Source organism: Anarrhichthys ocellatus, unplaced genomic scaffold, assembly GCF_004355925.1.
Source record: "Anarrhichthys ocellatus isolate YVR2014 unplaced genomic scaffold, GSC_Weel_1.0 scaffold6, whole genome shotgun sequence".
Classification (NCBI taxonomy): domain Eukaryota; kingdom Metazoa; phylum Chordata; class Actinopteri; order Perciformes; family Anarhichadidae; genus Anarrhichthys; species Anarrhichthys ocellatus.
This window is the reverse complement of record NW_022280036.1, coordinates 8,481,579-8,508,385: the sequence shown is the minus strand read 5'-3', so window position 1 is coordinate 8,508,385 and position 26,807 is coordinate 8,481,579. Positions and strand designations below refer to the sequence as shown.

At 38.4% G+C, this 26,807-nt stretch overlaps 2 protein-coding genes across 2 annotated transcripts; both read right to left on the bottom strand.

Annotated features, from left to right (window-relative positions):
* Positions 1-1,259: 1,259 nt before the first annotated feature.
* lipca (lipase, hepatic a) lies at positions 1,260-7,928 on the bottom strand. The gene is made up of 9 exons (XM_031846250.1): positions 7,847-7,928; positions 6,229-6,407; positions 5,727-5,906; positions 5,386-5,503; positions 5,028-5,261; positions 3,407-3,649; positions 3,088-3,202; positions 2,445-2,663; positions 1,260-1,374 (listed from the first exon to the last, which is right to left on the bottom strand). Exons 1-9 carry the CDS (start codon positions 7,926-7,928, stop codon positions 1,260-1,262), a joined length of 1,485 nt encoding a protein of 494 aa, XP_031702110.1.
* A 3,578-nt stretch (positions 7,929-11,506) lies between these two features.
* On the bottom strand, positions 11,507-23,336 carry aqp9b (aquaporin 9b). The gene is made up of 6 exons (XM_031846291.1): positions 23,210-23,336; positions 22,286-22,412; positions 18,862-18,999; positions 18,407-18,525; positions 17,229-17,446; positions 11,507-13,376 (listed from the first exon to the last, which is right to left on the bottom strand). The coding sequence occupies exons 1-6, from the start codon at positions 23,309-23,311 to the stop codon at positions 13,214-13,216; spliced, it is 867 nt and encodes a 288-aa protein (XP_031702151.1). The 5' UTR covers positions 23,312-23,336; the 3' UTR covers positions 11,507-13,213.
* Positions 23,337-26,807: the final 3,471 nt, after the last annotated feature.

Sequence of the window (26,807 nt, the reverse complement as noted above, 5' to 3'; positions counted from 1 at the left end):
TTGTTTTCATAACAAACTAGTTACTTATGTCTGCAGCAAAGTGTCTGAACGGACAAAAATGCAATCCTCTGTTGCTTCTTTTTCTGATTTTGTTTGTCTTTCTGGTGCTACTGGTAGTGCTTTTTCTTGGGCTGGAGCTTAAACAATATTTTTTATTATCTTTGGCAAATTTTAAAGCTTTGCGTGAGTGTGAGTGAGAGCTTCTTATCTGAATCATCCCTATCCATTTTATTGACATGGTAAGATGTGGACAATACTGGGTGTTGGGGTATAATACTCTGGGATTTTTTTTCTGTTCCACGTGTGTCGCTATGATGTTGAGAAAATGTGCACTGAAGTGTAAATGGTGTAAACGAATAATCCAAAATGTTATAGATTCAATACTACTGTCTGATTTTAATGTCTCCTGTGTCTTATACAGTGTCTTTGCTGGTCTTTTTGGTTTTATTTACATTTGTTGGTCAGTTTCCCGTTCTGCTTACTTTGATACTTTTACTTAATTTGCAAAGTTATTGTGCAAAAACATAATTTCTTTTGAATGACTTGAAATGCATTAATAAACCAGAGTTGATCAAATGTTTGTTTTCCCTGTTTTGCATAATTGCCAAAGGTAGTATTATGATTGTTTAACAGGTTACAGTGCTTTGTTTAAGTCTTGTCTCATTACACCATCAAAGTCAGGCACTCGGGGCAGCGATGACATGTGAGACATTACCGAATGGTCTGACATGAGCTTGTGTTTACTTCAGTGCTGTGTTTAAACCTGCTTCACAGTTTACAGATGTAGAAAAGAAAGGGTGTATATTTATGGCTCTGATTTAACACGTGTATTTATATGATGGTACTGATCAAGACTAACATAACAACATTAAATAATGAGATTAATAATTTGACATCCAACACATAGAAAGAAATGCATATACATCCTTTGTAATTAACGTCATCAAAAGGTAATTGAACGTCCGACTGTGTTCACTGTCAGTTTAATATTTGAATTGGCAATCTTTCAACTCTTCATACCCTTGAAAGACGTTTGTATGTCGGCAAAAATGTAAATATGGGCTGGTTCCTAAAAGTACACTGTGCAATACTTATCTTATTAATAATTTAACACATCTTTCAGACAATCATTTGTAATTTACTCCTTAAATCTGCATAGCCTCACTTTGGGGAGTTTACAGAATTGTGAACTGCCATTCCATCCATTAGAGATGTTCAGTCTGTTAAACAGATTAAGAAACCCACACAAGTCTTTTAGCCTAGTTGTGCTTTCTTCGGTGCAGTCTTGGTGCTTCATCTTTACAGCGCACAAACACTTCATCTTGCGACACTTCAACATGCTGTCCATCATTTGTCATGGCACAGAAAGACGTCCTACAAAACAGAAACAACGCAGTTGACACGGTGTTGTTAAAGTATTTGAACAATGAAGTGGAGCAGTGAGTGTGCGAAACAATCCACTAGGTGGCATTAAAAGTCTGTGAAGGTGTAAATGTAGATGTTTTTTTCTAGCTGTCAAGAGTGGGACACTGCAACATGTGATTGTATCTGCGAAAAAGTACATTTAATCTTTATCGAATGGGTTTATCTGTAATGTATGTAATTAGTATGATTTAATAATGCAGCACAGTTTACTCAAATAGTACATATGTGACAGATACCTTAAATATATGCATTTGATAGTAATACTCAAGTAGTAATAATCATCTAATACTAATGAGTACAGTGCATTTGCTCATCTACCGTTCTTAAGTACAGTTTTGATGTACTATTTCCATTTTATGGTACTCCACGACATCTCATAGTAGTATTATAGTCCTTTTTCCTTCACTACATTAATATGACAGCTAGATGTTTTGCAGAGTATGATTTTCAGCTTCTAAAATATGATACACAATCATCTTAAACAGCCTCCTCTTGAAAATACTTACTGTAAAAGCATGTTTGAAAGGCTTGTTGTAATGTTGCTTATATTTGGTGTCTGTAGTATTTATAAGTCACATGACTAATTGGCGGATTGTATAAAAAGAAACTAGAAACAACCTCAGATACCGCTCCGAATTGGGACGAATACAATGGAGAGCTCTGTTGAATTTTGATGGAATTGTGTCCAAGCTCCCATTGGTCTGACCTTTGCTTTGTGTGCATTCTCAACTAAGGAGCTGATGTATTTAACATCCAATAGTATATCAATTTGGTCAAATTAGCTCCACTTTTACCAGCTACAGCGTTAAAATCCTGCTTACACCTTAGTGTAATAAAATACAATGAAAATCTGAAAGGGGCCATTCAGGGGTACTTTACCTTTTTGAACTTGTATACTTTTTTGTTGCTAATACTTAAACCTGTACGCTTTTTTGAATGTAGTAAATGCTGTAATGAACTTTTAGTATATTAGTATTGCTGCTTTAAAACCACTGCTGCCTAGTAAGGTAGAGCTGTACCTCTCCTGCGTGTCGCCTGCTTTGACGCTGATCTTGCCCACAGTCAGCAGTGGCTTCCTCTCCCGGCCGCCCCAAGGAATGATGTTCTGCACCCGGTTCCACATGTTCTTCCACAGAGCCGATCCTTCCCAGTGCAATTTGAGCAACATCAGATCCCCTAAGTCTCTGTCCAGGGCGATCAGGAAGGTGTGGGTCTTATTCCCTGATATATTTCCAGTGCTGTCAGAGTATAAAAAGGAAAAAACAATCAGACAGAGTAAGATTACTACAGCAGGGAACATCTTGCAACAGGCTGTCACATTTCTTTATTAGAGAACAAAGTGATGGGCACCAATTACAGCAGGCCAGCACGGGATATTTCGTCTTCTTACACTGGTTTGCCTCAGGCTCTTTGATACACAGAACATGAAGGATAACACAGTTGGGTAATAGTGTCTTGAGTAAATTATTCACTCCATCATCCCCATTTATAGTTCACTTTCATGCAGCAGCTCCAGTTGTTTCCATGTGTGTCAGCTGCTCCCCTTAACTTGCCCTCTTTCTTCATAAGGTTGACTGCACAGCTGCATATTGCATGTGTCAAAGACAGAGTACACCAAGCGTATGTGATGTACTGTAAGCCTGATGGCGGTACAGTACTCACACAATGATTGGGACGTTGCCACTCTCCTCCTTTGTTCCAGTGAGGGAGATGGTAAGAGAGGGCTCTATCCCCTCCATCTGGTTGACAAACTGGATCCTGAACTGATAATGATAAACTGTAGGGAAGGAAGAAGATAGAGAAGAAGAAGAACAACAACAAGGAGAAGATTGAGAAGAAGAAGAAGAAGTAGAAGATTGTTGAATTATTGAATTTCCACGAAAAGACAATCAGCAGTGTTGGTCTGCAGTATATAATACATATAATGACTATTGATACATACATGACAATGACAACCACAATGACAATGACAACCACATACGTTTGTAAGGCATCTGAGAGCGTGTGTTCAGGTAGAGCCTCTTGCTGGTGCCACTATGGACCTTCTTGATATTGTAGCCCAGTGTGTTGCAGCGATTCTTCCGACAGTCCAGACAGACGCCTTGGTCAAAAGCACTTTTGCCACTGCACCTGTAAGCCATGCTCTGCTTGTCTTTATTCAGCACAGAGTCAATGAAAAGATGGACTGACCGCTCATGAGCACATTTCACTGTCTGCTGGAAACCTATGGAAGGAAATAGAAATACGGTGGACATTTAAAACGTGAGACATTGATTTTTCTTTTTTTAAACAACCTTGATTTGAATTTCAACAGATCATTTCCACCTAAAATATCCTCCTGTATATTGAGAGGCTGTGGGTCTCTGACCATTATTAGTGCATTGACTTCATTATCACTAAAGTCTGACATCTCTCAGACTCTCCTTCTGTCACATCTCCTAAAAGCGTCTCATTATGTCTGATACTGATCTGCTCTGCGGGCCTTTTCTCTGAATAGACTCTTGTAGCCTGGAGGCAGCTCAGCTCAGAGGGATGGACAGAGCAGAGGACGGCACATGTTACTAATTAACTTCTGAGGATGACAGATGCTTTAATGTGGCTCCTCGAAGATCCTCGATCCTCGTCATATTATGCAGATGTGTTTTTGATTGAGAAGCACCATAAATCCCAGAGCCACTTGTGTTTGACTGGAGGGAATTAAACTCATCTGCCTAAGCACAGATCGAGAATCTGTCAACAAGCAAAAGATGAATTGGTGCCCAAGATATTCCTTCTGAACCAGTGTTTAGAGGTGGCAAGACCAATTAAGAAAAAAAAATGTTATGATAGAGCAGAGGAAGAGGCAAACCAGTAAGCGATCAAGCAGCAGAACACACTGCTTCAATTGAAGTTCTGCATTTTGTTTCACAAACACAGGGATGTAAATGGCACACAGGAGTACCAGAAAGCTGCATGGCCAGTCTGTTCAGGCCTTAACAAGCCCTTCAATCTCAAAAACAATCATCCAGACAAAAAAGTGTCCCTGAGAAGTAACTGTAATGGTCTTCAATCTAGATTTTTTTTTTTAGAAAAGATGTAAAAATGTTAAAACATTTAGGTTTAGTCTTATCACATTGTTCTTTTTAAGGTGGCATGCTGAAATCACAGAAACCCAAATTCCTTTCTCACGGCACCTAATTCTAGTACTTCACTCTGTTCTGTAGAACTGTAACAGTGGGTAACAATAAAGATGTTGAATTCTGATGTTTCTTGCACCAGTGGAACTTTCTAACGCCACCATCAGGCTACAATTCCTATTTCTAAATAAATATATAATCATGAACGTTTCTGAGCACATTCATGGTCCCCGTATGATAAACCTTTTTTTCACATGTTCCAGGACCTTTCCTCCAGCCTCACATGCCTCAGAGAACTTTTTCCATTTTTAGCTTCACTACTGCAACAAAATGAGCACAAAGTTCTTTCTCTCGAACACTTTGGTATTTTAGGAAGTATTAAACATTACAGCCTCTAGTGGCCACTTGCAGAGCTTTAGATTTTGTGGTCCCCGGTGGACCATATTATATATTTTCTAAAGTATTGTAATGTGTTCCTTATCGTACCGTGGAGCCCATACTGGGATATGTGGTCGTAAATGTTATGCAGATCACATCCAGGTTGGAAGTCTCCTCCGTTGGGGTAAAAGTCATAATGTGCCACAGCTTGCTTGATGCCCACACTGAGGCCCAAACGTTTCTGGGTGAAGGTGTGGATGGCATCTACAAATTCAGCATCGTCAGGAGACAGTCTGTCGGTGGGAGACATGCCTTCAAACAGTGGCCCCGCTGGATCGAGACCTGAGCAGATACAATAGGCAATCAAGAACCGTTTAGTTACAAAATATTATATTAATTATATTTGTTTTGGCCAGTGGATTTAGAAAGCACAATTATTACCCTAACCTTGTAAAACAAAACTCACCTGTAATCCTTCCAATCTTCTCCGAACCTTCCAGATAGCTTCCAGCAAATCCAGAGATGTGAGCCCCGAGGCTGTAGCCAATCAAATGAACCTTTCTAACTGGGTACTGGTAGTGTACCTGGTGGGGTTTATGACAGACACATTATTTACGTATGAAGACATTTGACAACTTAAATCTGCTACCTGCATGGTGCTTTAAGTTTCCTCTTCAGTGGAAACTGTACCAATTCATCAGACTTTACTTATGTTAAATGGTGAAAAGGTGACATTCAGGGTGAAAACCTCTACATTGGTATTTACTCTGAAAATAAAGTGGCTTCAGCAGAGAAACTTCCCCTGACCTGAAGTGACTGCAGCAGGTGAGCTATGTCTTTTCCAACAGTGCGAGTGCTCTGTGCAGCTGTGGGGTAGTGCGTGTGAGCCAGGGACAACCAGTCGGTAATCACCACGTTGATGTCTATTAGTTTTGTCTTCAGGGTTGTGGCTAACCTGAGCACCCAACTCTCCATCATACCATCTATCTTAGGAAAAAAGAGACACAGTATAACTCTTAATTATAATGGTTTCAATCGGATCCACTTCAACTAACTGCATCAGTAAAATAAAAGTAAAACATTGACGTGTAACTTAATTGACCTCAGTTTTAAATAATAGTCTCCGTAGGCAATTCACAGAGTCTCTGTGTGTTAACTTAATGTTTTGTTATTTCAGCACATCTCAGGGATTTGTAAGTAACATTTACATCTGAAACAATGCCAGCAACAAGTCCTCCATACTGGCCTGAGTTCCATGTTTTGTATGCAGTGGTTCAAGTCAGTGAAGTGGAAGAAAAGTTGACCTTACCGACCACCCGTGAGTGATGATGATGATGGGATTACTGCTGTTGAAGCCACAGGAGGCGAGCGTGTGCAGCTGCAGAGGATCCAGTGTGCAGTTGTCCTCACCTTCTAAAAACATCCTGAAGACTGAACTGCTGACGTACGGCTCTTTCACCCTCAGGACTACCCTCTGCTCTCTGTCCACTGCACCTCGGAAATCAAACAGCAGAACAGCCTTCTGTTTGTTCTTGGTAACTCTGCATATCAGAACATGCTGAGGTACTGGGTGTGTTTACTTTGAGATGAATTATTACAAATAACGCATGCAAATTCACCTTATCGGTCCACTCGAGAGCAGAGGAAATGTTTTAATGAATGCATTGATACAATAATATCCAGATCATGCAGACTTCTTTGGCAGATGCTCACAGATAACACTTCACAAGAAGTCCCATTCAGTGAATATCTGCCAGTCTCATCTCGTAATTTCTTAAATGAATGCCTCCTCCCTTCACATGTTTAAAACCACAGCCCACAGTCCCTCACGCACTTTATAGATCCCTTTCCAAAGAAATCTATCATTACATCTCCTTTATGGTTCATCATTGATTCTTGTCCAGGATATTTATTATTCTAACATTTTAATGTTTATAATAAACGCCTAAACGCTCGATGATACAGTTGCTATCTGATGAGCTCTGGTTGCCGATACGATGAAAACATTTCCACAGTGAAAGTAAGGAAAAGTATTTATCCATCCATCATCCACCCCTCTGCTCATTAATCACACATTTTCTTTGGTTTGTCTCTTCACTGTTATGACTGTTCATCCAATTAACAACAGTGTGACTCATTAGTAAGAGAGCACCAGAGTGTACTTTACAAATCTCAGCCTGTAATTAGTTTAATACGGTTTCTGCAATAATGTTGAAGGATAAAACAAAAACAAAATAAGTGCAGCAATGTTTGCATGCACTGTGCTCTGACTGATACGTCCCATGTGGCCCAGAGACACATTTTTAATCCGTACTATTTTACGTGATAATTCACCGAATCAAACGATTGAGGGAAAAATTGGAGTTATGTGAAATTTACATCGTGATTATTTCACAATTACTAGTTGACAAACTCAACATCAAACACAGTTATATATGAAGAAATCAGGAGATAACACTTCAGCTCGACACACAGCTCTGTGTTCAGTTGATTTTAAACAGAAGATTTGATGAATTGTTTGATATCTAATATATCTAATATATTTTTAATCAATTGTCTTCAAATATTACAGAAAATAGAATACAATACACCTTGGATATTTGCGTTTGAGGTATTGGTTAGGAACATTGATTTATTTATTATCAACTTAAACAAACTTCTGGGGCAATTTGGGAGGAAAAAGTAAGTTTTAAGGTTAAAAGTCAATTTTTTAGACTGCAGTTTGGTGCCCAGTTTTCTAAAACTGTCACCAGGAGCTTGATATTGATTACATGATTTGTTGCTTATAATATACGAACCGACAGTATATTGGCTGAATGGGAGTGGTACAATTATATTTCGGGTGTCCATTAATAAAGGCACTTGAGCCTATCCAACAAATATCTTTTATCACATTTTTTGGAATCTTTTAAATACATTTTACTCACCTGCTCTGTTTCCTTTGATTTGCTTCCCTTCATTGAGATGATACGTTAACAGCAAAAAGCACAGGATTTTGACCACAGTCATGGTGTCGCACTGACACTTGGGTAATTCCTTTAAAACCAACACTGGTGGCAACTATAGCTAATGCTTGAAATCTTTAGCTCTTTATGTAAAGTCTGTTGGTAAGATCCTTTTGTTTGCTGGTGTAGAAGTTTTTTAAAGAAGCGTAATTACTGTCAGAGTGGGAAACATATTGTGCTGTACTGTACAGAAAGAGAGGGGACATCAGGAGTAATGATTATGTATAAGGGGACATTTAGTCCTATCCTGATTGGCTGGGGGCTGGGCCGTGTGATCGAAGACATTGTGTAAGAGCAAAGGGATGAAGTCACTATCAGTCACTGATAGTGACTAAGCAGTAAAAATGACCTCAGACCCTTCATTCAGACCCTCCTCATGTCCCACCTTTAAGTGTGAGAAATGTCCTTCCTCGTGTAGCTGTTACAGAACTACCAGTTCCAAGCCAAAGCTTAGTCTATGGACCAAACATTTGTGACTAGATGTGGAAATGTTCCTGTGTTTGAACAGGTGAGAAGTAACACTTCATGTACCCAGTGTACTCAGGCTAACAAGAGATTGTGTTCAGAGGTTACCTTTATGTTTATTTTTCATAATCCAACAAGATCAATTATTATCTAGATGAGATTCCACTCAGCATGCTGCTTTAGGAGATTGTTGATCAAATCAAGCCTATCCTCATTTCTCTTTGTAATATCTGTGGTGTTTCAAGACAAGAGAGTGAAATGTACCAGTTGGTCTCAGGTGTATGATGTGAGTAAACATAGGACACAAACAAGGTTATTGGTCACACAATGGTCATCCATCAAAACAAATTAAAAAAAGATATTAACACAAAATCAAATGGTGAGTATGCTAGATGTTTAAGTAGGAAAGTTCCCCCCATCATTCCATATCACACCTCCTGTTTTGGTGTCTGTATTTCTGTCTGCTTGTTTTTATATTATTGTGTCTTCATAGCAACTTCACATTTTTACTGCTTAAGGAGTATATTTACTTTCCAGTATTGCTCTATTTAGAAATAAAACAGAAACCACAAATCGCAATTTGAGTTCTGAATAAATGTCCTATTAACAGTATTCTCAAATTATTAGATTCATAATTGATGCTGTTTAACTCAATATGTCCCATACAATAGTTTCTGAGACTTTTTGGAAATTCAAATGACTGCATGTGGTATTATTTTTGATGCCAAAATCAAATTGCAATCAAATCAACTCAGGCTTATGTGTTCTTATATCAGCTTCTATGAGAAAGGTAATATTAGTTATCCCGCGGCTTTCAATGCATTTACACCATTTTTTAAAATCATAGAGGCCTTTGAATTACCATATTTGTCATTATTGGATGTATTTATGAAATATACCAGTAAAGAACTGTCTCATATCAGATCAGTAGTCACACAAATAAAAATATAGTTTGCAGAAGCAAAAGAGTTATAGTCACAGTTTGTCTTATGTGTTATGTCACATCTGCGGGGGAGCGGTTTGGAAGAGCAAACATGATGAACCTTTGCTTTTCCAAGTACTGTGTGTAAATGCGTGTGTGTGTGTGTGTTTGCTACTGCGTCTCTGCATGCCTTTTTGGCAGCCAATCACTGCTTTTATGAACATATATAGACAAATACAACAGTTTATCCAGGTGGGACAAAAATACAATACTACAAGTAGTACTAAAAAGAATGCGCATGAAGCAAGGCTGCCATATTTGTTTGATTAAGAATAAAAAACCTGAAGGAATACTTTCATATGAGCAAAGGGCTCATGTGCAGTGGCTGGTGGGGTCCATTATAATGTAAAGCTGTTATTATTCAAGTCAAAGAGAGAATGCACTCTGGGAAAGAGCTCTGAAACCATTTAACCACAAAAATACACTCCTCATCCATTCTCCATGAAGTTATGTAAGCTTTTCCAGTCGTCTTCTTTTAAATTTTAATGCTGTGCTTTCTACTCATATTGATAATTGTGTACATTCACTTGTGTGTTTGTGTGCTCTGGACTAAAGTAATGACTGAAGATATTATTTGTAGAATGAATGCCTGGTCTGTAACAACCTGTTTGTGTGTTAGTGTAAGTGTGTGTTTATGTGTGTGTTTGTTTGAGAGCTCTTGTACATCTATCTTTGTGAGGACCAATTTGAGTACAATTTAGAATCAGGACACTTTTGGAAGTGAGGACATATCGTCCGGTCCTCGTCTCTTTAAATGTTCATTTTCGAAAAGGACATCGAACTTTTAATAAAAAATGTTGAAAGGACAATTGAAGATTTATTTTTTCTTATGGAGAACATGTCTCAAACCAGTATGTTCAATTTCCAATAGGTACAATATGAGTTGTTGTTCACAAGTAAAATCTTATCTTCATGAATTCAATTGTTTTTTCACAGACACACATTTCACCTTTCTGGTTCTGTTCTATTCAAGTCATAGTCACAGTGTGATAGTGAGCCAGTGTGCCCGATACCAGAACCCTGAAACTGAAACAGCTAAATTGAATTCAGCCGTCATTCATGTTATTATTTACACCTGTGCTTTGAAACAAAACGTCTTCTCTCAAAAGGCCTTTTTCTCCAATCAGATTATGACTATGCTGGCTGACGATATTTCATTAAGGATGTTTATTGTCATCTTAAAAACATACAACTTTAATATAAAGAGCAAAAATCTAAACAAAATTGGAAAATAATTCTCCCGACAAACACCTTAGCTGACAAATTAACCCAATTTTCTTACACAGAATTACTGGTCTCAAAAAAGCACATGTACATTTCTTTTAAGGAAAATCAGCAGGAAACAATTTTTAGGGATTTTCATGATTATTTTGATGATTATAATATTTTTTGACACTTAACTTCTAATGTTTTCTAAATGAAAGGCACAGTTGTGGAGCATCATATTGAAGAAATTCAACCTGCCAAAGACAAAGATGATGCACTTCTACACAGCCATCTTTGAGTCCATGCTCTGCTCCTCCATCACCGTCTGGTACGCTGCAGCCACAGCCAAGGACTGCAGGCAGGCTGCAGCGCATCATCCGCTCTGCTGAGAGGGTGATTGGCTGCAATCTGCCGTCCCCTCCAGGACTTGTTCGCTTCAAGGACCCTGAAGCGAGCAAGAAAGATTGTAGCCGACCCCTCTCACCCTGGACACAAACTGTTCGAGCCCCTTCCATCTGGCAGGAGGCTAAAAAGTCATAGTTTGGTATTTCAAAAGAGTCATAAAAAATTATAATATAGTATGTTGAAAATAGTCCTGAAATAGTTATAGTATAGTAAATTGAAAAGAAATGTTTGAGGTGTGTAGGTGAGTTCTAACTGAGGGCTAAATCTGAAGATGTGTGAGGTCACAGCAAGGTAACGGAGGTAGAAAGTGGGTTCTTTGCCTACTTTATTCACCGGCTGTCACGGCAGGAGTGTTCGCATTGCAAGATGGTCTCTATTTAGTTTTAAAGGAAATAAACACAAGTATAAACAAACAAATAATTCAAACAATCTTTATTCAACATTAAGATACACCGAATAAGACAAACACCTAATTCAGACGGATAAAGGCATTCATGTTAGGAAACTACCTTAGAAAAAGCAAATAAGCAACAACAAAAGACATACAAACAATATTTAAATGTTACTTCCTGACAGGCTACCACTCTGGACCGAAACACTGAAATCAAAGTGTGTGACAGGGAGAGACAAAATATACACCATGTCACTGACCAGCTGGATAGATTCAGTGAAACAAACACCTTCAACTCCTTTTCAAACAAAATGTAATTATTCTGATTCAAACATAGGCCATACAGGGTCTGAAGTATAATGGGCACTCCCCATGAGTGTTAGGATTGTTCTGGTGAAAGCAGACCAAATGATGCAGTGCATGTTTAATCCATCTCAGAGAAGAGCGTCTCTGTGCTTCTGCCTTTTGTCACATTATGTTGTTTCACAAAAGTAAAACAAACAAATGAATTTAAGTAATTGTCAGGTGTTGTAAAATGACATTCAGTGCAGTGCAATATAATCCCACAATTAGTGTAAGTAATATAGTGTATGTACAAATTAGTGTATTAGTGTAAGTACAAATGCATGTTAAGCAGATATCAACATTAATATCAGCATAGGTCTGTATGCATACTGTTGTCTTTCAGTAACAAGTTTTTTATTCTAAAACATGTCTTAGAAAATTCACACGATAAGAAGCGTTATGAATCACAACAACACAGTTAATAAGAGAGAGAGTCCATTTTACATTTCCAAGTATTATTGTTCCTTTCTTGTGCTTTGTTACACATTATTATTATTATTACACTGTCAGTGTTTGCATGTTGCCCCTAATACAGCATGTTCACTGACACAATTCACCAAGGGTTCCAGTAACATTAGCAAAAAGCTTCTGCTGGAAACAAAATAAACCTGTTTTTTTTTTTTAAATTTGCAGACATTTACATGTCTTAATTATGTCTGTTATGTTAAGTTATGGCTTGTCAATATCAAGGGTGTCCGTAATGAGTACATCTGTAATCCAGCAGTATAACACAAGTAAAGTTTGTGTGCTGCAAAATTATGGAGAAGACTGAATAACTAAGCAATGCCAGGAAAATCATTTAAGGCTGGATTTTCTATATAAACATGTAATAAAAACTCCAACGCCGTAAGCTAGATAAAGCAATCAGTCACACGCACATGCAAAGGACGAAGTCAAACAGAAGAAGGAAGTCCGTCCATCAAACACATTAGTTGGCTAAAAGTTATATAGATTACAACATTTCCACATTAAATCAACTTTTTAAAAAGTGCTATACATATTAAATACGTGTTGGTTAGGTAGACAGTAGTAAAAATAAAAATGCTGTACAGAAACTTGGCAAATACTTCTAGTGAGAGGAAAAGATCCTAGTTAGGAAATAGGAGATTATGAACAATACTGCATGACTACAATGTAGAGGAAACACTCCATAGTAGGAACATCTTGATGTCTAAAGAGAACATGTTTATCAAGCTACTATAATATTTTGAAATATGAAAGAGCCCCAGGCAGATAAAACCGAGGAACTATAAATAGACCAGAACTTTTACAAAAAGAGACGTTAAAGGCTTCATAAAACTCATGCATATTTTATAAATGACTATGAAATTGTGTAGTCAGATGCATGCTTTGTATTAAATATGAACTGCAAATTTGCTCTGAATTTTTAAATAACAAATGTATAAAACTGCTTCATCTAGATGACATTTTTTGCCTTTTTGAGGGTGAAAATCAGCTGCGTTGTTGCTTCGCACTGCTACCCTTGTTCTAAATTTTAACTCATAGTTATCATTTCATATTTGTCCTGGACGTTGTTCTCCTCCTGTTTTTCAGGCTCGGGATGGTGCAACTCAATGCAGAGGAAGTAAACACCTGCTCCTACTGCTCCGCCTACCATAGGCCCCGCCACAGGGATCCACCACCAGCAACCTCCAGCTCTGCAGAGAGAATCCATACATATCAATGAATATGACAAAATGCAATTACCAATGTATTTACTATTATTAACACAGCATCCTGCATTAATTAAACACTTCAAATCTTAAACCCATGCCATACTGGGACACTCCACAACTAAGTCATCCATGTCAGGGTCAAAAATACTCTGCGTTGACAATAGAACACTATATCCTTTTAAAACAGGGGGAGGCAGCTTTAAGGATGCATGCCACCATTGGCACGCGGTAGCTTAACCAACTGTACACGGGCAATAAGTGTTTTTTGGAAATGTTGAAAAGCACTCTTGCCTGCATGTCTTTTACAGCAATTGGCAACTGTTATTTTCACCAGTTTTGCTGATTTGTATCCCAGACGGCATACTATGACTTCAGATTTTTTTACAACATTTGTTGACAAAACCAAAATGATGTGCCTCTCAAAATTCTCCTGTTCCGTTTTTGAAGTCTATTATGTAAGGCTGCGTTTTTATGTGGTGAAACTTTTAAGTATACTGTCTCTCCAATTTGTATGCTTATGTTAGTATCATCCTACCAGAGGTGAGTTATATGCAGTTATCCCAGATTACAGTAAAGTCTTAAGGAGCTCTGTGTGTCAGACCAACTGCATGTGTCCTTATTTCTCACTCTGGCCAACCTCAAACAGAGCCAGAGGGAGATTAGAGTCCTGCTGGTCAATGTGGCTGTTAGGAACCTTTACTTCGGGAGAAAGGGCTTCGGTTAACAGACCTGATACACAGGCCTGGAAGTAAACAAGCGCCTGAGCGGGTCATCTCTCTCTTCTGTAGGCACTCAGGAAGTAGACTAGAGAAGGGAGGCGGATAGATTATAGACTTTAATCTATGGTCACCACTAAGATGATCAAGCCAGGAGACAGTGGGTCACATTGACGCCATGTAGACAATGCATGGAGCCAAGTGCCACCCTCCAATGGATTTGACTGCATTTGTAGCCGCTGTATTTATATCATAAATGTAAAAGATTATGTCAGATTCAGCACACAGTTGCATGATATGAACATAGCACCAAGGGCTTACATGTGCATTAAAGCAATCTTGGTATATATCTATAAAGCTATATGAGCCATCTGGTGATAGTTACAACTGTGACATAGAGACAGAGAAAAACAGTATAGCAAGCCTTTAGACTGCCTTTAATTCTTCTTTATATTATGTCATCGGGTCAAATAAGTCAGATCAGGAACTCCTTTTTTAAAAGCACTCTGCTTTTATAAAATGGCATATTTATCCAAGTTAGATTTATTACTAAGTTTATTCTTAATGCATGTCAGCAATGGCGTGCACAGCCACTTTTGAGCGCAGGGGTTAAAAATAAAGAACCAGAGCAGGCCCAGTCACAAACAGGGCACTGAGGGCAATGACAAAAACAGCATAAATATATACATGTCAACACTTGAGTAAAAGAAGCTTTGATTACCTAGTTAAAAAAGTCAATTATGGCAGTGAATGCTATAGAAATAAGGTTTCTGAGATCCATCATCAAGCCAAAAAAGGTTTCAATTTGTAAGGTTGTACATCTGTAAACGCCTCCAAATTTGAGAGGCTATACAGAGAATATCTGTTGATGTTCAGCTCAGCAACTTGGAGGATCTGGAAGCTCTTAACCTCCAGTGTCCCATTGGCAGAGTTCATCGGTTAGTGAGAAAGCTCCTCTGTGGAAAGGTGCCAGGGGTGGTTGAGATCAACTCCTGAAATGCGACCGGCTTTGGATATTTTAGGGTGCAACAGTTAACATGCTTTATTAGTGTCACAGAGATTTTGTAAAAAAGAGCGAGAACTGGCACAAGAGTCAGACCGACTGACCGAGTCACTCGACCATTGTCGTCCTCAGAGCTTGGCAAAGGTGACCAAAGGAATGCGTTCCAACTTCCCAGGGGATCACACTACTTTGCCTCAGTGATAATTAAAGCTTAAATCATGTAGGTTGTTATTCGTACTTCTACGTACAAAAAATAATAAAATGTACTTTGTATATAAGCCACGTAATCATGAGCCAGGACATGCAGGGCTGCCTCTAAGGAAGTCAGGTGACATAGTATAAAGAGAGACAAAGTCTACTAGGGAGGAGGTTGGGATGGATGGATAGATGGATGGATGGGTAAAAAAACAAACATTTTGATTCCCAACTCGTCAAATACGGCAGAATAGTCAGTGGCCTGTACACCTCTACTGTAGGTAGCCCTCTAGTGTTAGGACAGCGTGTCAGTTTCCGCTCATTACATGAATAGTGTCTTTTGAAAATCCACTTCCCACTTTACAGGAAACATACAATTTCCGCTCTTTACATGCATACAGTTCAATATACTTCAGATTTAAGTTTACTCAGGTTTTAGATTTACTGAGGCAACAAAACTACTTGGTTAGGTTTAGCCAACTAGAGTACTTGATTTGTTACGTTGTTTGATATCACTTGCTCTGAACAGCTAATAATGACAGAGATGTATTTACAGTGCAGTTAGTTGAAAACCCGGTGCATCTTATCCAGATGCTAAAGGGTGCCTTGTGCGTCAGTATCAGACCATGAGGGGCACTGACCAAGCAACAGTATTGGATGAGTTGGGAGTTGGTACTGGTTGAACAAACATGTTCGTGTTCTGTGTGAAACCAAGTCAATGTTGACATATTGTACCTCACTTTTGTTTCGAATCTTGCCTACTTAAGCAACGCCATGTGAGTATGATCTTTTCCTAAACCTAACCAAGCAGTGTTGTTAACTAAACAGGTTCTTCACTGTAGGGGCTTATGCAGTCGCACTAAACGCTATTGTTGGTGGACATAACTTTTCAAAAGATATTACACCTACTTTTGTAGAGGGATACATTGAATCAAGATACTGGAAAGAAGACTTGACTTCAGAAACAACGTTTTAGCCCTGCACAGACAATCGAGAGGTCATACCACGCTTATCAGCCTATATGTGTTTGTAGATTCTGGAAATGTTCCAGGAGGTATCATAGTATACAAAGTCTGCTGTTGTGAGCCATTTAGTTTATATACATGTAGCATGACAGCTTTGTTTGCATTCTTGACAAAGTCCAAAGTAGAGGCCCTCTCCAGTTTGCAACATGCAGACAGTATCTGAAATGTACTTTGTGACATTAAAATGACACCTTTTTCTTCATGTGATATTATCGCTTTTTGTTTTTTTAAATTGCGATCTCACTTCAAAATTGAAGTGATCGGGCATATCCAGTTGTCTCTCAGTGAAATATGACACTTAAAACTGTATATAAATGATATAACTTGTTTTTGAAAAAGAAAAGAGGAATCTTAATGAATACCTCTGGTTTGATGAAATTAAATCAGTATGTTTGTACACTAAGGAGAGAATAAAAGGGAAAAAGAGAGACTGAGGAGCTCAGGAACTGACGAATATAGAATTGTGTCATTTGAGTAATGAAGCATTGAATATTTCATGTGTGCATGTATTCTCTCCCTATTCACTTAAATCCCAGAGCCCTTTTTCAAAATGCAGGAAATACATTAAATATTCATTCAGATTGTCAAGAGAGCAGCGATGGAGCTACAAATGCTGCTCTTCATGTGGGATAGAAAAGAGAAGCCACTTGGTTGAACTGAGTTTCTTACATAACACATCTACTACGTCTCAGGCAGTGGAGAGAGTGTGCGCAGCAGTAAATAATGGACGCCTAGTTCTCTCAGGCAGGCGACAAAAATGGCTTTCATCTTTCTGATAATAATCCCAACATTGCCCTGCTGGATATTAGAGACTTTTAAACTCTTTCTTTTATATTTTCATCACTGTTCTTTATGTGGAAAAGGCACCTTTTTGTTTCTTTTTCAGTAAAATTACCTAAATACGTCCATCCCCCACCCAGCTACAGCCGTGAAGAACCGTGGGCCCAGGTCTCGTGCCGGATTGATTGGATAGCCGCAGTTCAGACCCATGGACACTCCAATGGCCATGATGATCAGGCCAATGCACAGAGGCTCCATGCCTTTTGGAGCACCGATATTCCGCTTGTCAGTGATGGCCAGGATGCACAGGATTAGTGCTGCAGTTGCAATTACCTTGAAAACAAAAGCATCAGACAATTAGCACAAATCAGTCATTTTCACTAAATTCAAGACTACAACAACATTTTAAAATGAAGTGCACAATCTTAGAATATAGACATAAAAGAACATAACAAATCACTCTTTTTGGTGTTGTTGTTTTTGAGTTACCTCAGTGACCTCTGCCCTCTGTTATTTTGTATAAGCTTTTAAGGGGCTTCCCCTTTCCCCTGGTTTCAGTCTGTATTAGGCAGCTTTACTACACAGCGCCATATGGCTATATATTTCAAATTAACATATTATCTAAACATTTTTATTTTGTTTGATTTGACAGATTCTAATTTGATCATTTAAAGGCAAATGGTCTGTGATCCAAATGCCCATTATCAAATGTCACCATGTTTCTGATGGTGTAGCTGCTTTGTTTATGTCAGTAATGCATATAAAAATGGTTTAAATCTTGGCTTTATTGAAATATAATCAGTTAACAAACATAATGCTTTTCATCTGAAATACAACCTCTTATAAATGTGAATGTAGCTCAAATTAATATGATGAAGGGAAAAATACTGATTCGATCCTGTCTTCACAAATACACAAACTAACATTTGTATCTCGCCTCGTACACTTTCATAACAGATGGTAGCTATTCTCAGCATTGGAGCAGAATTGTTCATACATCAGCAAACAACTCTCATGTCCATTTATGCTTACAATCACCCACGACTGCACTGAATGCACACTCCCATGCATCTCTGTATGCTCTAGTGGATTCCATTTACACAGAATGCTGTTGGAAAATGTCATTGAGAACATTAATTCCAAATAAAAAAAGAGCAAAACCATCCAAAGATTTTACTTTCATGTTATCAGACAGCTTGTATAAACTGGTTAAAGTGTTGTTATCCACGCGTATATCAATGTATTTTCCAGGGGAAAATTACTTATAGATTGCAAGTTAGCCTTAAGCCCCACCTGATCTACAAACCCATTCAGGACTGTGAGATGTTTTGCTGGATAAGATGCAAATATGTTGGCCGTGGCATTTGCACCAGTAACAGCAAATTCTCCATTGGTATATTCCATCAAAGCATCTGTAGAAAAGAAAATACAACAAAAGATAAGCAACTGTTTACATAGTTGTTAGAAACAAGCTCCTCCAATATTTGTGTTTTATTACTCATAAGTCAGACATAAAAACAGTATTTAGATAAAATAGGGCAATTTCTTTGCAGGAGCATGTCTCAAGTCTTTTATCAAACTCAGAGGGTTCTCACATGAAGCAGGATTATAGCTGGATAACCTCACTTCAGTCAATGTTTCACACTTGATAGGGTTCTGGGTTTCCTCTGAAACGTTATCTGGATAACCTAATAATCCTTTCTGAGACAGTTCTCTTGTAGTGATGACATTTACACATTTACACCCACCATAATACAACCCATAGACAGCACAGGATCCAGCAAAAGCACCCAGGAATTGTGCCACCACATACACAGGGAACTTCTTCAGAGGAAGCTTCCCCAGGATCACCATGGCCAGAGAGACTGCTGGGTTCACGTGGGCTCCTGGAACAACGCAACAAAAAGAGATGAACAAAATCTAGTAACCACAACAATAAATGACAATGACAAAAACTACCAAGAATGTTATGACTCAAAAATATTTATATAATTTGGGCTGCAATTTAATAATGATTTCATAATCAGTTAATCTTATTCCTTTATTCCACACATTTATCTTCCTTGTCAAAACTTGGTACCTACATTTCAACCAATGCAACTCTACTGCCAACAGTTTGGTGAGAGATTCAAGTATGTTATTACAGCAGCAGCTAATTTAACTTTGAGCTGGTAAACTCACTTCTTTGTAACTCTACACCTACAACTTGTTTTTTCATTTTCAAACTTGTAATCATCAGATCCAACGATGCTGACTCAGGTGACATTACTTGAGGTAATTTGTCAGATTTCACGAAGCTTACATTAACATATGCAGCAGTACTCCCCAAGACTTTTGACCTTTTGTGTGAAATCAAGTTATCCTTTAAATAATAAATTATAAAAATAACAGCCAATCATTTTTTTTCTGTCAAATTACTCATTTAATTAAATTGCTAATCATTTCAGCTCTAAAATCTAGAGAAGAATTACTTAGCAAAGCATTTTGAAAGTCTCTTGTCTTCTCTCACCAGATAAAGTAAACTTTCAGTTCAGTTCAGTGGAATAAAACAAAAGCTGTCTAATCATTTAGTGCCTGTGTTCAAACCCTCTAGAGCTCATTCATTTCAAACTTTCAGGATATTCTCAAACAAAGAGCCCTGGGTTTGTATGCCGTCAAATTGGTTCTGTTTTCCTACATTCTATATTGTCTTTAAGAGGCGTGTTTGAACACATTCCAGTCAAATGTTACTGGGCTGTGATGACAGTGTGGGGTCGTTTATTTAACACTCTGGGTTCTTGGCTTTGACCCCACTGTGGTAACACCACTGGGGGTATCAGCCATGCGCCCATTGTTAATCTCCCCGTCCTGTTCACAAACACTGACCAAGACAACCAGCCAGACCGGTCTGTCTGAATTGCATCTGACATAATCTGCCTGAATCTGCTTAAGGCACACGTAGACTGCAGGTCATTAGAGTGACCATGATGTGTCACACTTACGGTACACTGTCATCTAAATCTGAGACTACAAAGTGAAAACAATTGTGTTTTCGTCTCCTATGGGGCTGTCCTGCCAGGGAAGCCGAGTACGCCAGGCTTGTCACACCTGACCCCCCTCTCTCCAGAGACCCATGCCCCAGTAAAGCTCATTAGTCCAATACCTATGATCATCTTCAGAGATGTCGTTGGACAGAAGCTTCCCACTGAGCTGTGGACCCCGGGGCTGAATGGCCCAGTCATGCAGCAAAAGCTCTCCATATATTAACCTCCCTGTCCTCAGGCTGTTCTGCTTTTCCTCTGAAGCTTTACAACTCTTCTCATTAAACATGTAGCACGAGTAACACTCTATAGTCGGGACGATCATCAACAACAGCCATCATAAACTAAATGGAGATTGAAATACTGTTTCACTCCTCTTTTTTCACCATTGTCAATCAAAGTTAAATTTCTCACTGAATAACTTTAAATTTCAAGAATAACACGATTTAGTTTCCCCAAATCCATAATGGGCTAGAAGTAAAACACATGACACTGGAGAATTTGTGCCACCCTGAGACTGTCAGGTTTTTAAGGAATAGTTCAATATTTTAGGGAAACATGCTTATTTGCTTTCTTGCAAAGAGTTAGATGAGAAGATTGAAACCACCCTCATGGTTGTATGGTAAATATGTAGCTAGAGGCAGTGGCCGGTTAGCTTAGCTTAGCACAAAGACTGGAAACAGATAGCCTGGCTCCTCCAGCACTTCTGAAACTCCCTTATTAACATGTTATATCTCTTTTGTTTAATCAATACAAAGAAATGTGTAAAAATGATTATATACTCTAAGCCTATAACATTTGTTGGCCGGGATCAATAACTGTCTCCTGTGGGTGCCTAGCAACTCCTCAGAGCCAAACATTAATGCTGACACAAAACCCTAGTAAAACTGTGAATTATTGTTTTTACACTAAACAAACAAAACATTGTTCATTAATGAGCTTTACAGGCGCTGGTAGTGGTAGCTGTTTCTCCCTGTTTCAGTCTTTATGCTAAGCTAAGCTAACTGTCTGCTGGTTGTTACTTCATATTTAATGGACAGATTTGAGAGAATAAGTGTATTTCACACTTTCACTTTCCAACGCTGATAGAAATGACCACACAACAGTCTATGGGCCTGCACAACGCAACCTCCAACATAATGAATCCCTTGACTGTTGATTAATTGACACTCACCATTTGGGCTCAGCAAGCTAATGAGAAGCACTGTGACATTTCACAACTATCAGTCCCTATCATTGCTGGCAACGCGCAGAGGGCTCTTCTTGCTGTAATCCTGGAGGAATGCAACCGAAAAAGTCCCATTTGGACATCAGGACACAATATCTCCAGAGATTAAGCACACTGACACCACTCTTACACTGAAAATCCTTCCATTAGGGACAGTAGAAAACATAGTTTACTCTCCAGAAAAAAAAATCTCCACGTGTATCAGTAATTATTGACTCCCAGACCAGAAAAGAGGAGACTATATGTTGAATTTACTCCATTATGTAACACTGCAAGTCCATACCAAAGGTCTATGGTCTTCATAAACCATTACTTTATCTAGATCAGTGGGCAGTTATATCAATCATAATTGTGCTGTAAGAGCAAAGAGACGGTCAGACATCCACGACCAAAGATCGCATCTCCACCACAGACAAACGTTGACCTTTGTTACCAGCCTGCGTTAGTAGCTTGCTACAGGCCGATAATAATCTTTTTTTGTTTTTCTTCACTGAGAACCCCAGAGACCTGATAAAAATACTTAATTAATCAGAAAGCATCTTTGGCATTAATGTCAACATGCTTGCAGGTATATCTGAAACAATTAGTCACTCAACTATCTTAATAATTGTTTTCTTATTAAGAAAATGTGCCAAACATCCTTTCAATGCAGCCTCTCAACTGTGAGAATGTGTTTTTTGCTGTCTTCATATCCCTGTAAACTGAATGTCTTTGAAAGCAATATATAAATGTCACCTTGGGCTTTTGGAAACTTGCACTTTTACACCATTTTCTGGAATTTATTGAAAGATGAATCAATTACTGTTCTGAATAATTGATAATGGAAATAATCATTAGCTGGAAAGAGTTGAGGATGATTTAGTATTGTAATGAATTGAATGAATGAAGCTGGGCATGTGTACATACACAGTGTGCTACTTTTACCTGACACTCCCCCTGCCATGTAGACAGCCATCATGACTCCCAGAGAGAAACCAATGTGGATGGTCAAGGGCTCCCCAAGAGCCCCTTTACTCAGGACCGTCTGGGCCACTGAACCACATCCAAAGAGCTGGAACACAGACAATAACAAAAACACAAAGGGTGGAGGTAGAAAGACCCATTGTTTTTAATTATTCCAATTATAACAGTCATTAACACTAGCACTCTTGTCTACCGACAGCCTCTGACTGCCAAAAACAATTTGCCCTTCTTGGAGCCTGGAAAAGAAATAATGAATCCCCCATTTATTAGATCAAAGGCAGAAGTAATTCAGACAAAAACAAAGTGTTGGTAGGAGAGCAGTTGTCCAACAATAAAAAGAGGCTGCTGTGGAAGCTGCATCTCTTTTCTGACATGGCATCAGGCATTAACGTGGACTCAGAGAGGTGACAGGTGGAGCTCAGGGGTGATAGTTGGAGGCGAAGACAATCCAGACTGCCATAATAAATAAAAAGCTAGTAACTGTTTCAAGGAAGGATCAGGAAACATTATACTCTGTACAGCAGATCATTTGCTATACCTAATTTGATTCCATGTTTATTTTTTCCATAACCTAATAACTGAGAAACAATGACTGATTACAGTTATAATGAATCATCTTTTATGTTACTTTGCACTTCTGGAGGAGATGTGAGGACGAAAAACAGTCCCACATCAATCCCATCTTGTTATGATTGTCAGGAGCAAATTACAGCTGCAGCACATCAAAGAGAAAGTCTGTTATTCCCACAATATACTATCTGTTAATAGAGACGTATGAGAGACAGCAGTCCCTGGAGACGCAGTTTGACACCTTATTAGCATACTGGTTCAAAGCTTTAAAGCGGCTGTTTAAGCTGGATGACAGGTGCAGAGGGAGGTACTCACTATCAGGACAAATATCCCTAGAAATTCCGCCAGGAACTCCTTAAAGATGTCCCGCCTCAGGCCAAATCTCTCCTTCATCTTCCTCTTGCTCTCATTTTCCATTTTTTTTCCCCCTGCGGCTCCTTGATGTCTTCCTCCGATCAGAACAAACAGCTAACAACTATGAGGGAGTCTCAGTGTGATTGTCGTGCAGGTTGCCGCCTCCCACTCGGTGCGCTCGGGCCGTGCAGGGCTGACAGGCACGTTAAGCGTTCTGCATCTATTTCCCTTTCTAACCACAAGGGGTCTACTTTCTATTATATAAATAAAGCCTCCAGATTATTGCCCTGGCATCCACAGCAGTTGCTGAAAGTGTGGCTGACGCCGACCGGTTTATATACATTGCCGTGTAAACAGTGGAAGTTGATTTACGCGATTTGTATAATTATTAAGTAGTTTATTTACGCAATTATAATACATTGCATTTACTGTAATTTCGGGTACCTTGTGTTAAACTCTTTGCTGTTTTGCTTTTGTTCTACTCATGATGATAAACGAGCTTTTGTTGTTGTAACGTGACCTGACCCGGAAGTTTAAGCAGCTATTTTGTTTTTCAGAAATAGGTGAAAACGGCGAACTGTTATTTTCCCGTCTGTTATTCTACTGCTGGTCTACCAGGCGATCACGGTAACATTGATTAAGATAACTTTATTTAGCACTGTTATACTTGTTGTAGGTGATGAGACACACAGTATTTGTTTCTTTGTTGTTTGTACATTAAGCTGTTTTGTGTCTTCTGGTTTTCACGGTGTTCCGTGAGAGGACAATAATAAACGTGAACATCAGTAAGAAGCGTGGACTCTTTTATGAATACATGTTTGATTTACATTTCTATACATATTTAAAGTATTTTTTTAAGTACTTTTTTTTTATCAGATACACAAATAACATAAATTGTTTGGCATATTTAAATGTTTTTTTAAGAAACAACGTGCTTTGGCAATAAAACTATGAAATGTAAGATAACATATTCATCCCAAAGGATATTTTAGTAGATCAATAAACTCACAGCCATGAGACACTGATGTCCAATATGAAATGTGAATAAATTAAAATATAGGAAGACAACTCTCACTTAGGATTGACGGCTTTAAAGTCTCATATGCACCCATTACTAACCATTAAACCACCATCGCCATTTAATTAATATTAAGCAGTTTAATCCTTCCCTTATTATTGACGGTGAATATATTACTTATAGCTGATTTTGTTTTATTGTCCATTCAGAGGTTCAACTCACACTCATTTAGGATGATTTAGAAGTTTTAAAATATAAACTTGGCTCAGTGCTAATTTCTGTTTTAAAAAATGTGAAAAACTTTCGGGTCCATGAAATGATTATTTTTCGAACAACAGTCTGTATATTTCAAACAGAACTTCATGTGGATTTAATTTATTAAATTGCTGATGATTGAGCCCCTACCATTTCAATATAGGCAAACATAATTCCCTCAATTCAGATTATATATGTACTTGTTAGTTTTAGCTGATAATACATCAATTATGTGTAGCTTTGCCTCATTTTGGTATTTAAAACATTTCAAATAAAAAACTAAAATATAAAGTAAATAAAAATACCAATTCGCCTGTATCGGTCTGTTTAAATGTTTAAATAATGGTGGTAAAATGTATTGCTGAATTCCAAAAGAAAAACAAATTCGCCATATATATATATATATATATATATGGCGAATTAGTTTTTCTTTTATATATATTTCAGACTTGATGTGAGTTGGTGTCAGTTTTCACGCTTTGTCTGCCTTTAGGCTATTGTTGTAGAGTCTTTATATAATGGCCTCTCAGATGTTGAAGTTACAACACATAACCAAGTAGCCTATGTGATCAATACTGCCAGAAAACAACTGAGCCAAGACGTCCCTGACGTCGTACCTGCATATTTTTGCTTTGTTGTTTATTCAACCTAAAGGCCTGAAAACAAAGAAGACGAAATTACAAATAAAAAAAATCCACATTTACATATCTAATGGATCATCTTTTTCTTTATCATTATTTTTTTAACCAACTTCCCAGAGCTCGTTGCATTTTTGGAATTTGTTTTTTGTCATATCAAAATGTTTTCTCACTCACCTGTCTTCATGAAGCTACTGTGTCATATTTCCATTTATCTTGCTTTGCTCATTCCTTCTTGTTACAATCCCATATAGCTTATTAAACCGCTCTTTGTAAATACTGTTACAACTTTGAATATGTGATATCTGACTTGTTCGAGGCCCGGTCCATCCAACAGAGGGAGCTCCATGAATACATTTGAACTGCCGCCTCTAAAGTTTGTCACACCGGTATGTCTTATCTGCCGTTCACTGTGCTTTGTGAAAAGGTGAGGCGACAGGCTGAGGATGGGATGTTTTGAATGCATTAATCAATGTCACTGTTTTAGACACGTCCTCTTTGATGTGAAACAGACACGTTGAGAGTGTCGCCCATGCTGTGAAAAAAGGGTGATGTGCTGATGGAGAAACAGCATCCTCCGGGAATTTGCAAATGATGGTCCTGCATCTGTCTCCACACTCCTTTGTCCTGTCAAGAGGCTCCGATTATGAAATCTAGAATGCAAAGGCCCTTCCACTGATTGAGTATCAACAATCCTGAGCTTGTTTTAAAACTACATTGTTATTCCACTGACCACAGGTAGATTTCTCTAAACCACAAATAAACTTCTGATTTGCCCTCTGACTGTTACATTCGTGTGAGGAAATCGGGATGTGCTTTAATTCCTTTTCTGAGACAAGATCGCCACAACTAATTGGTGGATGTTTATTGAGAGGTTTAAAGGAGGCGCTGTAAGGAATTATCACCTGTAAGACAAATCTCTGCCAACAACACCCCATGCAAGTAGCAGCAATCCGTCTAGTCCGCATTTACATAACATCTTAGACCATGGGGAGGTTGTGTTAGGCAAATAAAGACCACAGGGTGATAGAGAGCCGAGGAAAGTAGTTTGACACCTCTATGTCACTTAGGAAATGGTTAATGATGATGTAAGAATGTGACTTAATATCTTTTAGTAAAGAGTTAATGACTATATGCGGAGAACTTGTTTTTAACTAAGGTCAAGGATGAACTTTCAGTCTCAACTCTTATGCCAACATGGGCGAGAAAGCCTTATAGTGCTCAGAAAAATGGAAATTTGAACAACGAATGAAGATCGTTTGATACCATCAAACGTCCAGAACAGCTACTAAATGGACGTTGTGAGATTTTTTTTTGCCATAAAAACATGAAGGCTTCATAAGACTATTATGCTGCAGTACGTTTTTGGAACTATAGTCTGTTTTACTAAAGGGGCCCAGTTATAAACCCTTAACAAATTGGTCCAACGTCATTTAGAGCCTCATTATTTAGTTCAGATAGCATAATACACAATGTTTAGCTTTACTATTTTATGTCGCAGCGTTTTCTTTTTTTTTGTAAAACTACTTTAAAAAAAACGTCGGCTGCTGGTTGGTGAAAGTAGTGGAAACGGAGTGTACCGGGAGTGTTGGGTGGGTGGGGTGGAAGTGTTTCTCCTCCTCAACACGCATGGCTGAGGTCGTTTATG

Bases quoted from the DNA above. Each gene is read 5' to 3' on its own strand.
- lipca (XM_031846250.1), bottom strand. From the start codon at position 7,928: ATGACTGTGGTCAAAATCCTGTGCTTTTTGCTGTTAACGTATCATCTC. The intron at 3,650-5,027 runs GTACGATAAGGA...TTCCTTCCATAG, and splicing joins ATCCCAGTATGGGCTCCACG to GTTTCCAGCAGACAGTGAAA. The intron at 2,664-3,087 runs GTGAGTACTGTA...ATACTCTGACAG, and splicing joins GGCAACGTCCCAATCATTGT to CACTGGAAATATATCAGGGA.
- aqp9b (XM_031846291.1), bottom strand. From the start codon at position 23,311: ATGGAAAATGAGAGCAAGAGGAAGATGAAGGAGAGATTTGGCCTGAGG. The intron at 22,413-23,209 runs GTGAGTACCTCC...TCTGTGTTCCAG, and splicing joins TAGGGATATTTGTCCTGATA to CTCTTTGGATGTGGTTCAGT. The intron at 18,526-18,861 runs GTGGGTGTAAAT...TCTTTTCTACAG, and splicing joins TGTCTATGGGTTGTATTATG to ATGCTTTGATGGAATATACC.